General features: G+C 45.3%; 2 protein-coding genes across 7 annotated transcripts in view; one reads left to right on the forward strand and one right to left on the reverse strand.

Annotated features, from left to right (window-relative positions):
- The window catches only part of ZCWPW1 (zinc finger CW-type and PWWP domain containing 1), a 51,159-nt gene that overhangs the window by 29,404 nt on the left and 6,468 nt on the right, over positions 1–15,287 (forward strand). The window contains exon 17 of one of the 3 annotated variants that reach the window (XR_010342801.1): positions 5,455–5,550. The exons of 1 other annotated variant lie outside the window; for it this stretch is intronic. Coding sequence is in view for 1 of the 2 variants with exons in the window: in XM_012474734.3 (XP_012330157.2) it covers positions 5,455–5,468 (14 nt within the window). In the remaining variant the exon portion in view is untranslated. Of the gene's footprint in view, positions 1–5,454; positions 5,707–15,287 lie in introns of those variants that run through there. One more of the 3 variants, XM_012474734.3, reaches the window with a different exon arrangement.
- The window catches only part of LOC105732559 (paired immunoglobulin-like type 2 receptor alpha), a 32,738-nt gene that overhangs the window by 3,400 nt on the left and 14,051 nt on the right, over positions 1–15,287 (reverse strand). For all 4 annotated transcript variants that reach the window (XM_064376400.1, XM_012474738.2, XM_012474737.3 and 1 more), the window contains one exon: positions 8,033–8,224. In XM_064376400.1, coding sequence (XP_064232470.1) covers positions 8,033–8,224 — 192 coding nt within the window. The remainder of the gene's footprint in view (positions 1–8,032; positions 8,225–15,287) is intronic.

Genomic DNA, 15,287 nt, shown 5'->3' on the forward strand with positions numbered 1-15,287 from the left:
TGCATCCTAGGCTGAGGCCCTCCCTTAGAGGGACTAGAGTAGTTCCACCCAAACCCATCAGGAAGGGCCAGGGACTCAGCTGGCACCCTGAGTCCCCCACCTGTCCTGTTGTCCTCGTCACCTCCTGAGACCCTCTCACCCCAACCCTCTCCTTGGCTCCCTTGAGCTCCCTGCTTAGCCCCAACCTGGCTCCCTCCACCACTGAGCCCTCAACCACCCTCCTCTCCCTTCTCCTCCCCTCCCCTCCTCTCCCCTCCTCTGTCCTGCCCTCCCTTCCCTTCCCCTTGACACAGCACCCTTCACTCCCTCCAGGTCCTCAGGGATACCACGCCTGTGCTTTCCTTCTGGGTGGTGGCTGTGTCTGCTCTCCAGCCTTGGGAGCCTGGTGCTTGGGACTCATGTTTGTGGCTATTCGAGTTCTGTTGCCACTGCTCGGCCTCCCCTCCCCTCTGGCTGATCCCACCCTGAATCCTCTGCTGCCTCTCCCACTGCGCCCTGCCCCTCCTGTCCTGCTGGCATCCTTGCAGCACTTCCCAAGCACTGGGCCCCTGGTCCGCAGACATCCTCTCCGCCATCCAGCCTTCTCCTGGGAGGGCTCCGTGTCCACAGAGACACTCTCTGAGCCCAGACCTCATGGCACCCCTCAACTCCAGGGGCCCCACCTTCCACTTCTACAGGACTTTTTGTTTTTTAATGTTGGGACTGGAAACTCTGAAATATGAACTGTTAGTATCATTTTCATGTTTCAACTTTCACTCCATCCAGCGTAACACCTAGGCTGGGTGCGGTGGTTCACGCCTGTGATAATCCCAGCACTTTGGGAGGCTGAGGGGGGCAGATCACCTGAGGTCAGGAGTTCAAGATCAGCCTGGCCAACATGGCAAAAACCTGTCTCTACTAAAATTACAAAAATTAGCCAGGTGTGGTGGCGGGCACCTTTCGTCCCAGCTACTCGGGAGGCTGAGGCAGGAGAATTGCTTGAACCCAGGATGCCATTTCCCCTGGCATCCTTACAGCGTTTCCCAAGCACTGGGCCCCTGGTCCACAGATATTCTCTCCACCATCTAGCCTCCTCTTGAGAGGGGTCCGAATACACAGAGACACCTTCTGAGCCCAGGCCTCACTATTTCCCTCAACTCCAGGGGCTTCCCTTTCCACTTCTACAGGATTTTTTTTTTTTTAATGTTGAGACTGGGAACTCTAAAGTATTAATTGCTAGTATCATTTTCATACTGCATCTTTCTCTCCTTCTAGCACTCTTCTCATCCTCTGTTTTTCCCTGTCTTTGAAACTTAAAACAGGTTATAATATTTTATTTTACTTATGGTAAAAAAAAAACAAACCTAGAATTCACTATTTTAACCACGTGTACTGTTCAGTAGTGTTAAGCATATTCACGCTGTTGCGAAACATCTCCAGAACCTTTTCATCTTGCAAAACTGAAACTATTTTAAAGAATCCCACCAGGCGCGGTGGCTCACGCCTGCAATCCCAACACTTTGGGAGGCTGAGGCGGGCGGATCACCTGAGGTTGGGAGCTCAAGACCAGCCTGACCAACATGGAGAAACCCTGTCTCTACTAAAAATACAAAATTAGCTGGGTGTGGTGGCGCATGCCTGTAATCCCAGCTACTCAGGAGGCTGAGGCAGGGGAATTGCTTGAACCTGGGAGGCGGAGGTTGCGTTGAGCCGAGATCGTGCCATTGCACTCCAGCCTGGGCAACAAGAGTGAAGCTCTGTCTCAAAATACGAAGAAAGAAAGAATCCCCACTTCCTCCCTGCAGCTTTTGAAAGCCAGCATTCTACTTTCTGTTCCTATTAATTTCCTATCTCTAGGTACCACAGAAAAGTGGAATCATACAGTATTTGTCTTTTTGTGACTGCCTTATTTCACCCAGCATAATGTCCTCCAGGTTCATTTATACTGTTACTATGTGTATCAGAATTTCTTTGTTTCTTTTTCTTTTCCTTCCTTTCCTCCCCTCCCTTTCCCTCCCTCCCTCCCTCCCTTCCTTCTCTCTTCTCTCTTCTCTGTTTTCTTCTCAAGTTTTTCTCTTGTTGCCCAGGCTAGACTGCAGTAGCATGATCTTGGCTCACTGTAACCTCCGCCTCTCAGGTGCAAGTGATTCTTCTGCCTCAGCTTCCCAAATAGCTGAGATTACAGGCACCTGCAGACCAGGCCTGGCAAATTTTGTATTTTTAGTAGAGATGGAGTTTCACCATGTTGGTCATGCTGGTTTCGAACTCCTTGACCCCAGGTGATCCACCAGCCTCAGCCTCCCAAAGTGCTGGGATTGGGATTACAGGTGTGAGTCACCGTGCCCGGCCCAGAATTTCTTTTAAAGACTGAATAATAGGCCGGGCGCAGTGGCTCAAGCCTGTAATCCCAGCACTTTGGGAGGCCGAGGCGGGTGGATCACAAGGTCAAGAGATCAAGACCATCCTGGTCAACATGGTGAAACCCCGTCTCTGCTAATACAAAAAATTAGCTGGGCATGGTGGCGCATGCCTGTAATCCCAGCTACTCAGGAGGCTGAGGCAGGAGAATTGCCTGAACCCAGGAGGCGGAGGTTGCGGTGAGCCGAGATCGCGCCATTGCACTCCAGCCTGGGTAACAATAGCAAAACTCCGTCTCAAAAAAAAAAAAAAAGAAAAAAGACTGAATAATATTCATATATATATATATATATATATATATATATAAAAAAACCACATTATGTTCATCTATTCATTTGTCAATGGACATCTGGGTTGCTTCCACCTCTTGGCCATTGAGAATAGTGTTGCTATAAACATGGGTGTATAAATATCTCTTCAAGATTTTTCTTTTCAGTTCTTTTGGGTATGTACCGGAAAGTGGGATTGCTGGATCATATGGTAGCTAGCTAGCTTGCTTGCTTGATTTATTTATTTAGAGACAGAGTCTTGCTGTGTCACCCAGGCTGGAGTGGAGTGGCACAATCTTAGCTCACTGCATCCTCTGCCTCCCAGGTTCAAGCGATTCTCCTTCAGCCTCCTGAGTAGCTGGGACTACAGATGTGTGCCACCATGCTCAGCTAATTTTGTATTTTTAGTAGAGATGGTGTTTCACCATTTTGACCAGGTTTGTCTTGAACTGCTGGCGTCAGGTGATCTGCCCACCTCAGCCTCGAAAAGTGCTGGAAATACAGGTGTAAGCCATTACTCCTGGCCTTTATTTTGTAATTTTTGAGGAAAGGCATTGCTTTTTGTCATCATTTGCACTATTTTATAACCCCATCAACAGTACAAAAGGGCCCCAATTTCTTCACATTCTTCCCAACACCTGTCATTCCCAACCACTTGTCATTTTTATTTTTATTTTCATTTTGAGACAGAGTCTCACTCTGTTGCCTAGGCTGGAGTGCAGTGGTGCAATCGTGGCTCACTGCAACCTCCGCCTACTGGGTTCAAGCTATTCTCCTGCCTCAGCTTCCTGAGTAGCTGGGACTACAGGCACCCACCACCACATCTGGCTAATTGCATTTTTAGTAGAGACAGGGTTTCACTATGTTGACCAGACTGGTCTCAAACTCCTGATGGCGTAATCTGCCCGCCTCGGCTTCCCAAAGTGCTGGGATTACAGGTGTGAGCCACTGTGCCCAGCCACATTTATTTTTAATATTAGCTATCCTTCTGGGTGTAAGGAATAGCTCTCTGTGGTTTTGATTTGCATTTATCTGATCATTAGTTGGCCATTTTCATCTGCTTCTTGGCGATTTGTGTATTGTCTTAGTCTATTTTGTGCTGCTAATATATATAAGAATACCTGAGCCTGTGTAATTTATAAAGAACAGAAATTTATTTCTTCTGTTGGACAAGAGGTTGCTGAAAAGTAAAACAAAGCAAACCAAAATTATTTCTCACAGTTCTGGAGGCTGGGAAGTCCAAGATCAAGGTGCCAGCATCTTGCTGGTGTCTGGTGAGGGCCTTTTTGCTGTGTCTTCCAGAGGGGAGGGTTACTGTGTCCTCACATGGCAGAGGATCAGAAGACAGTGAACCCACTCCTGAAATCCCTTTTTATAATGGCCTTAATCCATTCGTCTGGCAGAGCCGTCATGACCTAAGCACCTCCCAAAACACTCTAACTCCCAGTTGTCACACTGGGGACTAAGTTTCTAATACATGATTTGAGGAGACACATGCAGACCATAGCATATATCTTGTCTGGAGAAGTGTCTGTTAAAATCCACTGCCCACTTTTACATTGGGTTGATTTTTTGTTGTTGAACTGTAGTTTTTATATATTCCAAATATTCGTTCCTTATCAGATATATAACTTGCAAATATTTTCCCCTCTTCTATAGGTCGCCTTTTGATTCTGTTGATTGTACCCTTTGATGAAAAAGCATGTTTAAGTTTAACATAGTCCTGTTTGTCTATTTTTTCTTTTGTGGCCTGTGCTTTTGGTATCACCAATGTCACAAGACTTTTTCCCTATGGTTTGGGAACTTACATTTAGGTCTTTAATCCATTTGGAGTCAAGTTTTGTATAAGTTATAAGGATCCAACTTCATTCTTTGGTATGGATATTCAGTTTACCCAACGTCATTTGTTGAAGAGGTTATCCTTTGCCCATTAAGTGCCCTTGGCACCCTTGTCAAGTCTTTTGACCACATGTGCAAGGGTTTATTTCTAGACTCTGTATTCTATTCCATTGGCATATTCATCTATCTTTTTTTTTTTTTTCTTCTTTTTTTCTCCTTTGAGACAGAGTCTCACTCTGTTGCTCAGGCTGGAGTGCAGTAGCATGATCTTGGCTCACTGCAACCTCTGTTTCCCAGATTCAAGTGATTCTTGTGCCTGGCCCATGGTGTATAATTCTTTTTCTCTGTTGTTGAATTTAGTTTGCTAGTATTTTGTTGAAGATTTTTACATCAATATTCATCAGTGTTATTGGTGTGTAGTTGTTTTTTTTTCTTGTAGTGGCTTTGGCTTTGGCTTTGGTATCACGGTAATGCTGCCCTCACAGAATAAGCTTGGAAGTGTTCCAGCTCTCTTTTGTCATTATCCCGCTACACCTATTGTTAGATTTAATTGAACTCTTATCCCTTGATAACCTACTTTTCTACAGATTATCCAGACTCCCTACTGACCCCCTGCTCTCCATTCCTGCTCTCTCACTAGCTCCTTGACCTGTGATCTGTCATTCTGTCGCACTTAGCTGGCAAATCTCTAATCCTGGGGGTGTCTTATGGCAGAAATGCTATTTGATTACCCAATATCTATTCAATTCTTCTTAGTTATAGAAAATTAATTGTATTTGGAGTGGGAGAGTCCCCCCTCCAGATAGCTGTGGGATATGTGACCAAATTCTAGCCAATAAAATATAAACAGAAGTTGTTGTTAGGTCTTTCAGGAAAACTCTTTAAAGGGAACAGACAGTTGTGGCCTAGTATTTTTTCTCCTTTCTTTCTTCCTCCTGTTTCTTGCCAGGAACCCAGGAATAGTGACTGGACTCTTTGCAGCCGTCTTGGGCCATGAGGCAACCTTCAGGACAGAAGCCAGCATCAGGGCTGGTGAATCAGAAAGGTAGGAACCTAAGTGTCTAAGAATAGTGGCCTCTGCTGCCAGCTTCCAGATCTGTTTACAGGAGGAAAAAATAACCCAACTCTGTCTTGTTTAAGCCACTGTTACTTCTGGTCCCTGATGGTAGCAACTGACAATTCCTGACCAGCACAAATCACTAAGGTCTCAAAATCTGAATGGTGGACAACTTCTAGGGAAAAATGCAGCCATGCATAACACTGCTGTTACGGATTTACAGTTTCTCATCTGAGCTGAATTCTCAGACTCCACTTCCCATTTCTTCAGTGACTATGTCAAACTTTCTCTTCAGTTCCCTGACCGTCTTACTCATTCTCAGGAGAAAAGCACTGTGGTTTTTGTTATGTAGAATTAAAAAAAAAATTAAGTGGTTGATTTTAATTTTTTTTTTTTTTTTTGAGATGGAGTTTCGCTCTCGTTACCCAGGCTGGAGTGCAATGGCGCAATCTCGGCTCACCGCAACCTCCACCTCCTGGGTTCAGGCAATTCTCCTGCCTCAGCCTCCTGAGTAGCTGGGATTACAGGCACGCGCCACCGTGCCCAGCTAATTTTTTTGTATTTTTTTTCAGTAGAGACGGGGTTTCACCACGTTGACCAGGTGGTCTTGATCTCTTGACCTCGTGATCCACCCGCCTCAGCCTCCCAAAGTGCTGGGATTACAGGCGTGAGCCACCGCACCTGGCTAATTTTTTTTTTTTTTTTGAGACAGAGTCTCGCTCTGTTGCCCAGGCTGGAGTGCAATGTCGTGATCTCGGCTCACTGCAACCTCCACTTCCTGGGTTCAAGTGATTCTCCTGCCTTAGCCTCCTGAATAGCTGGGATTACAGGGGCACACCACCATGCCCAGCTAATTTTTGTATTTTTAGTAGAGATGGGATTTCATCATGTTGACCAGGTTGGTCTTGAACTCCTGACCTCGAGTGATCCACCCACCTCTGCCTCCCAAAGTGGTAGGATTACAGGTGTGAGTCACCTCGCCTGGCCAGATTTTAATGTTTTAATCCATGGCTTTTGAGTTTGATCACACTGAGGAAGACTGTCTCTACTCTGTGGTCATGAAATAATCTCACATTTTCTTCCGATACTAGGGTTATTTTTTTTTTCTCATTTAAATCTTAGATCCCTGTGGAATTTATTTTGGTACAAATTATGAGTTAAGGAGATAATGTTATTTTTTCTCAGATGGCTACTGAATAGTTCCAGCACCATTCATTGAATTGCTCATCTTTCTCCATTGATTAGAAACCTTTAAACCAACTAAATTCCCACATATATTTGGGTCGGTTTTCATTCTCTTATACCTAGGTTTTCCTCTTTACTTCCATTGCGTTATCTGTGTATGCCAATATTGCACCGTTTTGTCTTTTGTTTTAAATGTATTCATACAATGGTGCTCCCATGAGAGCCAGTGTTGCCTGGTTTAATGCCCACTGTTGAATCATTCTAAGTGTTGATGCTCCTGTGTTCACACCCTCTGCTAGGATTTATTCTAAACACAGTACATTTAATTGTCAGGACAACCCCACGTAGGTACGATCTTCACTCCCTTTTCCCATGAGGAAGTTGAGGCCCACAACCTTTGTACTAGCAAGGCTGCTTCCCTGGCGAGGGTGTGAGGCCAGGATCTGACTGCAGGCAGCCCTGACCCCATGCTCCTCCCCTCTGTGCTTTCATAGCTGATAGGGCAAATCTTTCACTGAAGACTTTCTTTTTTTTTTTTTGAGATGGGGTACACTCTGTTGCCCAGGCTGGAGTGCAGTGGCGTGATTGAGGCTCATTGCAACCTCCACCTCCCGAGCTCAAGCAATGCTCCCACCTTAGCCTCTCCAGTAATTGGAATTACAGGTACCCACCCATCACACCTGGCTAATTTTTTTTTTTTTTTTTAGTAGAGATGATGTTTCACCATGTTGGCGGGGTTGGTCTCACACTCCTGGGCTCAATTGAACTACCATAGTTCTTTCTCAATGAAGCAATTAGTCCTTGAGGCAACTGACAACCCCACACCCCCAGTTCTCTGAGAGCAGAGTCTGTGGTTTATGCTTTATTTTCTTTCCTTCTTCAGTTTCAAGCCAGTCTGTGGCAGGTGGACAGGTGGCCAGTTGGCCAGTGCGCTGAGCTCAGCCTACTTTCTGTCTCTTTTGCTCTCTCTGTCCTTTTCCTAGGGCAGACCCTCCCCTTCCCCGGAACCTTCAGGGGAGGGTGGATGAGTAATGACTGAGAGAGAAGAACAGGTTGGGGGAATTGGCTGTGTGAAGAGGGCTGGAGGTTCTCACATGTGACCCTGTACTGCCCCACTGCAGAAGCCCTCATTGCAGATGCCCCAGCACAGGCCACAGAGTCGGCCTCAGTGGGCTTCAGGGGAGCTGGCAGGGTCTGTATATTTCAGAAGCCCCTTAGCTGCAGGTGGGCTCTGAGAAACCCCCAGCTGGGAGGCATGGAGAGGAGGCGGGTCCTGGGCACTTACCTTTTCTTCTCCTCCACCAGAGGAGGCAAATCAGTCCCAAAATCATGATTCCAAGTGCAGCGACAGCCACTGCCACCCACACAGTAGTCTCCAGACTTAGGTGCCAAGACTCTGAGTGCCCTTTGACCTCTGTGACTCCGAGGCTGGCTGTGGTGGTTGTGCTGCTGGGCCTCCAGGTGATGGTCTTGACAGCTGGGAAGAGATGAGGAATGAGCGTGGGGGCGTGGGGCATCTGGGTGAAGGCATAGTGTGTTGTTTTCTAGATTAGAGAACATTAGGGGTGAGGGAACTCCGCTCAAGCCCACACAGGGAACAGGGAACAGGGTAAAATGATAACAGCTTTCAATGCAGATGACTCAGTTTATTTTATATTATTATCATTGAGACGGCGTTTTGCTCTTATTGCCCAGGCTGGAGTGCAGTGGCATGATCTCGGCTCACCACAACCTCCTGGGTTCAAGCGATTCTCCTGCCTCAGCCTCCCAAGTAGCTGGGATTACAGGCATGCACCAGCACACCCGGCTAATGTTGTATTTTTAGTAGGATGGGGTTTCTCCATGTTGGTCAGGCTGGTCTCGAACTCCCAACCTCAGGTGATCCACCTGCCTCAGCCTCCCAAAGTGCTGGGATTACAGGCATGGCCACCATGCTCGGCCTCATTTTATATTTTTCCTTTCCTTCCTTTCCTCTTCCTTTCCCCTTCCTTTCCCCTACCTTTCCCCTTCCTTCCCTCCTTCCTTCCCTTCCTCCCTCCCTCCATTCCTTCCTTCCTTCCCTCCCTCCTTCCCTCCTTCCTTCCTTCCTTCCTTCCTTTTTCTTCCTTTGTTTCTTTTTTTTTCTTCCTCCTCAAATTCAGTTTAGCAGGCAACTCAGTTTAAATCCTGATTCTACACCAGTTGTCAGCAGGGTGACCTCAGAACCTCATCTCCTCACGCACAAATAGGGATAACTAAATTGCATGATCAAAAACAGTCTGTTGTTGCAAATACAGGTCGCATAAAGTATGTCATTTTAACCATTTCTACATGCTCCATTCTGTGGCACCAAGCACATTCACGGTGCTGTATAACCATCACACCATCCAACTCCAGAACCTTTGCATCTTCCTCAGTGGAAACATTTTACACATTAAACATCAACTCCCCATTCCTGTGTCCCGCAGTCCCTGGCAACCACCCTTCTACCTCTCTACTTTCTGTCTCTGAGTTTGACTACTCTAAGTACCTCATATTAGCTGAATCACACAGTATGTGTCTTTTTACAGGATGGTCTTTCTTTTTTTTTTTTTTTTTTGAGACAGAGGCTTGCTCTGTTGCCCAGGCTGGATGGAGTACAGTGGTGGAGTCTCGGCTCACTGTAACCTCTTCCTCCTGGGTTCAAGTGATTCTCCTGCTTCAGCCTCCCGAGTAGCTAGGATCACAGGCACACACCACCACACCTGGCTAATTTTTGTATTTTTTTTTTTAGGTAGAAATGGGGTTTTACCATGTTGATCAGGCTGGTCTTCAACCCCTGACTTCTAGTGATCTGCCTGCCTCAGCCTCCCAAAGTGCTGGGATTATAGGCGTGAGCCACCATGCCAGGCCAGAATTGTCTTAGTAAATGAGAACACATCTGTAAAAAACCTAGTATATATTGAAAATATGTTTTTAAGGTCCCATTAATATATATTGACCTTCAGGTCCTACAAACAGGTTATACCTTCTTTATAGATGTCATGCACCCTTAAAAAATTGACATAGTACTCAGCAACAGGAAAAAAAAATCAGGCTCCATAATGTCTTCAAGTCAGTATGGACTAAAATCTTCATCTACTCTTAAGAGAAATTAATAAAAGTGTATATACTATGTCTTGATTGGGAATTTAAACATTTTAAAATTAAATAATTAAAGGAAACATAATAACATACTATTTAGAAAATAAAAACTATAGTAGTACATATTTTAAAAAAAGAACTCTGGAGTATGACTAAAGCAACACTCTAAGCTAAATTCATAGTACAAAATGCTTTTATTATTTAAAATGGGAAGAAATTTTTTAAAAAATATTCAGTTTCAAAAAAATGCCCCAAACAGGAGCCAACTGTAAGGAAACTCAGAGGAAGATATTAATGAAAAGTTATGTCGGAATAAATTTATTAGGGAACAGATAGCCATAGGCAAAATAAATGCAGAAACTGGTTATTTAAAGGAGCAATGAACAAGAAGATAGACAAGACTAGCAAATCTATTGACAACAAAAGCCAGTTGTAATCATGAGTATATGCTCAGTTATAGGCTGTTAAATGTTAAAATCTCTGTGAAATGGGTGTCTTTTGGGTTTTTTCCGAGACAGGATCTTGCTCTGTTGCCCAGGCTAGAGTGTGCAATCATTGCTCACTATAGCCTTCATCTCCTGGGCTCAAGCAATCCTCTCACCCTAACCTCCTGTTTAGCTGGGACTACAAGCATGAGCCTCTGTGCCCAGCCTCAGTGATTATTTTTAGAAATTGATTTAAGAGGTAGTACACCTTGGGGCCGGGCAAAGTGGCTTATGCCTGTAATGCCAGCACTTTGAGAGGCCGAGGTGGGTGATCACCTGAGGTCAGGAGTTTGAGACCAGCCTGGCCGACATAGTGAAACCCTGTCTCTACTAAAAATACAAAAATTAGCCTGGTGTGGTGGTGGGGGCCTGTAATCCCAGCTACCTGGGGGGCTGAGGCAGGAGAATCACTTGAACCTGGGAGGCAGAGGTTGTAGTGAGCTGAGATTGCGCCACTGCACTCCAGCCTGGGTGACAGCGAGATTCCGTCTCAAAAAAACAAACAAAAAAGTAGTATACTTTAAGCCATTTATGCCTAATATTCCATTATTGGAATGCTAAGCTTGTGGGAGTTATTTATATCCTACTGCTCAAGGTCATTGCCAAGGTCTGATTTTTCACACACAAAAAATTGCAGCCCCCAGCATAAATGGGTTAACTGATCAGCAGACAAAGAAGAAATTGAGAATGCTATGAAAGAACTACCTTTCCTAAGGTCTCCATGCTTAGGAAGTTTTATGAATAAGTTCTTATAAAAACTTAAGGGATATATAATTCCCATATAGAAGTTTCCAGAACATAAAGATGGAAAACGTGCAATTCAAATCCATTTTATAAAATAATACCATAATCCTTATGCTAATATGCATTCAAAAGTTTTTTTTTAAACTGGGCAATGTGGCTCATGCCTATACTCTTAGCACTTTGGGAGGCTGAGGTGGGCAGATCACTTGAGCCCAGGAGTTTGAGACCAGCCTGGGCAGCATAGTGAGACCACCCCCTGCCCACCATCTCTGTGATAAATACAAAAATTAGCTGGGTGTGGTGGCACATGCCTATAGTCCCAGCTACTCTGGAGCCTGAGGAGGAGGGAGAATCACTTGAGCCCAGGAGGTTGAAACTGCAGTGATCACTGATTATTCCATTGCACTCCAGTCTGGGCAACACACGCTGTCTCAAAAACAAAATTTTTTTCTTTTTTTTTTTTTGATAGAATATCAGTCAACTAGGCTGGAATGCAGTGGTGCACCTCAGCTGACTGCAACCTCCACCTCCTGGATTCAAGGGATTCTTGTGTCTCAGCCTCCTAAGTAGTTGGGATTACAGTCACACACCACAATGCCCAGCTAATTTTTGTATTTTTAGTAGAGACAGAGTTTCACCATGTCGACAAGGCTGGTCTCAAACTCCTGACCTCAAGTGATCTGCCCGCCTCAGCCTCGCAAAGTGCTGGGATTACAGGTGTAAACCACCATGCCCAGCAAAAAACAAAATTTTTAAAAATGCAGAGTAATACAAGAGACCATTTCTAAAACTGACCTGAGTAGAGGAAAATGCCCAGTATTGGCCAGGGTTTAGAGAGAGATGAACTGTCATACACAATGGGAGTATAAATGGGCAGAATCTTTGGGAATGCAATTTGGGAAGATGTATCAAAATGTAAAAGACCTATGTGTGTCCTTTGTTGCAGTCGTTTCAGTCCTGGGAACTTCTCCTATGCAAATGCTTGCCCAAGTATTCAAAGGTATTTGTTGAAGGATGATGTTCTTTATAGCATACTTTGTGATGTGGCAGCAACTTAACTGTCTTCAAATAGAACAGCAAGTAAATAAATGATGATACATCACTACCATGGGATGCATGCAGCCATTTAAAAAGGCATTGCTGATTTGGAACACAATGCCCAGGAATTAGCCCTGCTCTGCAAGGAGCAGCTAAAAAAAAAAAGCTAAATGGCTGGGTGCAGTGGCTAGCGCCTGTAATCCCAGCACTTTGGGAGGCTGAGGATACCAGCCTAGCCAAAATGGTCTCTACTAAAAATACAGGAATTAGCTGGGCATGGTGGCGTGTGCCTGTAGTCCTAGCTACTTGGGAGGCTGAAGCAGGAGAATAGCTTGAACCCAGGAGGCAGAGTTTGCAGTGAGCCGAGATTGTGCCACCTCATCCAGCCTGGGTGACAAGAGTGAAACTCTGCAAAAAAACAAAAGGCATAGGCTGGGTATGGTGGCTTACCACCATGCCCAAATAATTAAAAAAATTTTTTAGTGGACAGTGTGGGCAATATGGTGAAACTCCCATCTCTACTAAAAATACAGAAAAAATTAGCCAGGTATGGTGGTGCTTATTTGCAGTCTTAGCTACTTGGGAGGCTGAGGTAGAAGAATCATAGGAACACGGAGGCACGGGTTGCAGTGAGCCAAGATCATGCCACTACACTCCAACCTGGGTGACAGAGTGAGACTCCATCTCAAAAAAAAAAAAATTATTTTTTGGAGAGACAGGGTCCTATTATGTTGCCCAGGCTGGGTTCCAAAAATACAAAAATTAGCTGAGTGTGGTGGCACATGCCTGTAATCCCAGCTACTCTGGAGGCTGAGGCAGGAGAATCACTTGAATCCGGAGGCAGAGATTGCAGTGAGCTGAGATCAGGCCCCTGTACTCCAGCCTGGTGACAGAGCAAGACTCTGTCTCAGAAAAAAAAAAAAAGAAAAAAAAAAAAAGGTGTGAGTCAGATCTCGGCACTCCAGCAGGAAACCCTCACTAGCTCCCATGGCACTCAGAGCAAAAGTGAGTTGTTTCCTTGGCTTTCAAAACCACACAGATCTGCCCCGCCTCCTGCCACCCACTGCTTCTTCCCTTTGGCTCTAGCCACACTTGTCCCGCGTGACTGGAACATTCTTTTCCCAACCTCCTCGTCATGTTCTACCAATCTGTGTCTAGGCTGGCTCTTCCTGAGTCTTCTCCAGGTCCACTCCCCAGCTCTTCTATCCATGTGTTGTGCCTTTGGTGCTGGCTTTGGTGGACCCTATCTGTGGGCTTTCTTGCCCTGTAACTTCTGACTCCAGAGGACACAGCTCCTCTCTACACATTCCAGTCTTCTCTGGGCTCCTTCCCCTTGCTCTTAAGGCCTACTGCTGGTCCCACGGTGCCTCCCTGTCCCTGACTGGTTTCGCGAACTAAGCCTCACTCTAAGGCCTCCCCAGTTACCCTGCAGGCTCTGCTTCATCTTACAGCAGCCTTCCCTGTTCAATGTGAATACAGGGCCACCCTTAGCAATCTCTGTCTCACTCACTCCACTAAAATTCTCTTCTTTTCTCTTTTCACCATCACTTGACACATACACAGAATTGATCCATTTATATGTTTTTTCCCACACTCAAAACTTCATCCTTTGGAGCATTTTTGGTTTTTGTTGTTTTGTTTGTTTTGGTGGTGGTGGTTGGTTTTTGTTTTTGTTTTTTGAGTCAGGATCTCACTCTTTCACCCAGGCTGGAGTGCAGTGGTGGGATCACAGGTACTGCAGCCTTGACCTCCCAGGCTCAAGAGATCCTCCTGCCTCAGCCTTCTGAGTAGCTGGAACTACAGGCACATGCCATTACACACTGGAAACGCCACCTGTCGGGTTCAAACGATTCTCCTGCCTCAGCTTCCCAAGCAGCTGGGATTACAGGTGCGCACCACCTCACCCAGATTATTTTTTAAATATTTTTATTAGAGACAGGGTTTCGCCATGTTGGGCAGGCTGGTCTCTTAACTCCTGACTTCAAGTGAAGCTAGGTTTGACCTGGTGTGGTAGCTCATGTCCCAAAGTGCTGGGATTACAGCCGTGAGCCACCATAACAGGCCACACCCAGCTAATTTTTAAATTTTATTTTTTTATAGAGACAGAGTCTTGCTATGTTGCCCAGACTGGTCTTGAACTCCTGGCCTCAAGTAATCCTCCTGTGTTCGACTCCCTAAGTGCTGGGATTACAGATGTGAGCCACTGCACTCAGTCCTTTAATGGAATTTTTATTTTTGCTATTGTATCTTTAATTTCCAAGAGCTTTCTTTGTGGTTGGCAAGTTCCTTTGTAAAGCACCCTCTCTTATCACATGCATGAGGTCTCTTAACTTTCTGAGTAGAAGGAAATGCTATTTTAAAGTTTCATTCTCCCTGAACTGTTTTGGTTTCTTCCAGGTTCCTCTTTTTGTTTCTCCTGTTTTGTTCTTTGCATTTCATGGGAGAAGTTTGTTTCATTTAATCATATAGGGACTCTAGCCTCAGGCTTCCCAGACACAGCTGAGGCCAGGGTATAGTCCCCGGTGTTGGGGGATTCAGTATGAGGACCAGACCCCAATTGCCTTGCCAGTTATTCCTGGGGTTCTCCCCCAGAGGCCCTCTGGTTCATCTGTTCTGGAAAGCAAACCTCTAGTCTTTGGCTAGGGTAGGGGAATAGGGAATGGAGGTTTCCCTGCTTCTGAAGCAGATTTTCAATGTCCTCTAGTTTTCAAAACCATCTTTACTCCTACTCTCTGGGGTACTTGGGGCCAGCATTACTGAACCTTTACAGAGTTCTGTGGTATAATTGCCATTCTTCTGGGTTTCCCAACACTGACTTAGGGTTTAGCTCCTCTGGGCTACTAAATGAATTCCATTAGTCTGTTTCAAGTTTCTCAAATTTTGCTTTTATACATACAGTTCATATATTTCTTGTTCTTGACAATTTCTTTCTTAAAAAATTCCCTTTGCTGTCATTTTAGTAGACTCTGAGGGGAGTGGTGGTAAACATGCATATAACCGATTGTCTTGGCCAGATTTTACACATTAATTTCTTTTTTTTTTTTGAGATGGAGTCTCACTCTGTTGTCCAGGCTAGAGTGCAGTGGCGCAGTCTCGGCTCACTATAACCTCTGCCTCCCAGGTTCAAACGATTCTTCTGCCTCAGGCTCCCGAGCAGTTGGGACTATAAGC

This window comes from Aotus nancymaae, unplaced genomic scaffold (genome assembly GCF_030222135.1).
Source record: "Aotus nancymaae isolate 86718 unplaced genomic scaffold, 86718_ANA_hifiasm-v0.15.2.pri h1tg000015l_0, whole genome shotgun sequence".
NCBI classification, from domain to species: domain Eukaryota; kingdom Metazoa; phylum Chordata; class Mammalia; order Primates; family Aotidae; genus Aotus; species Aotus nancymaae.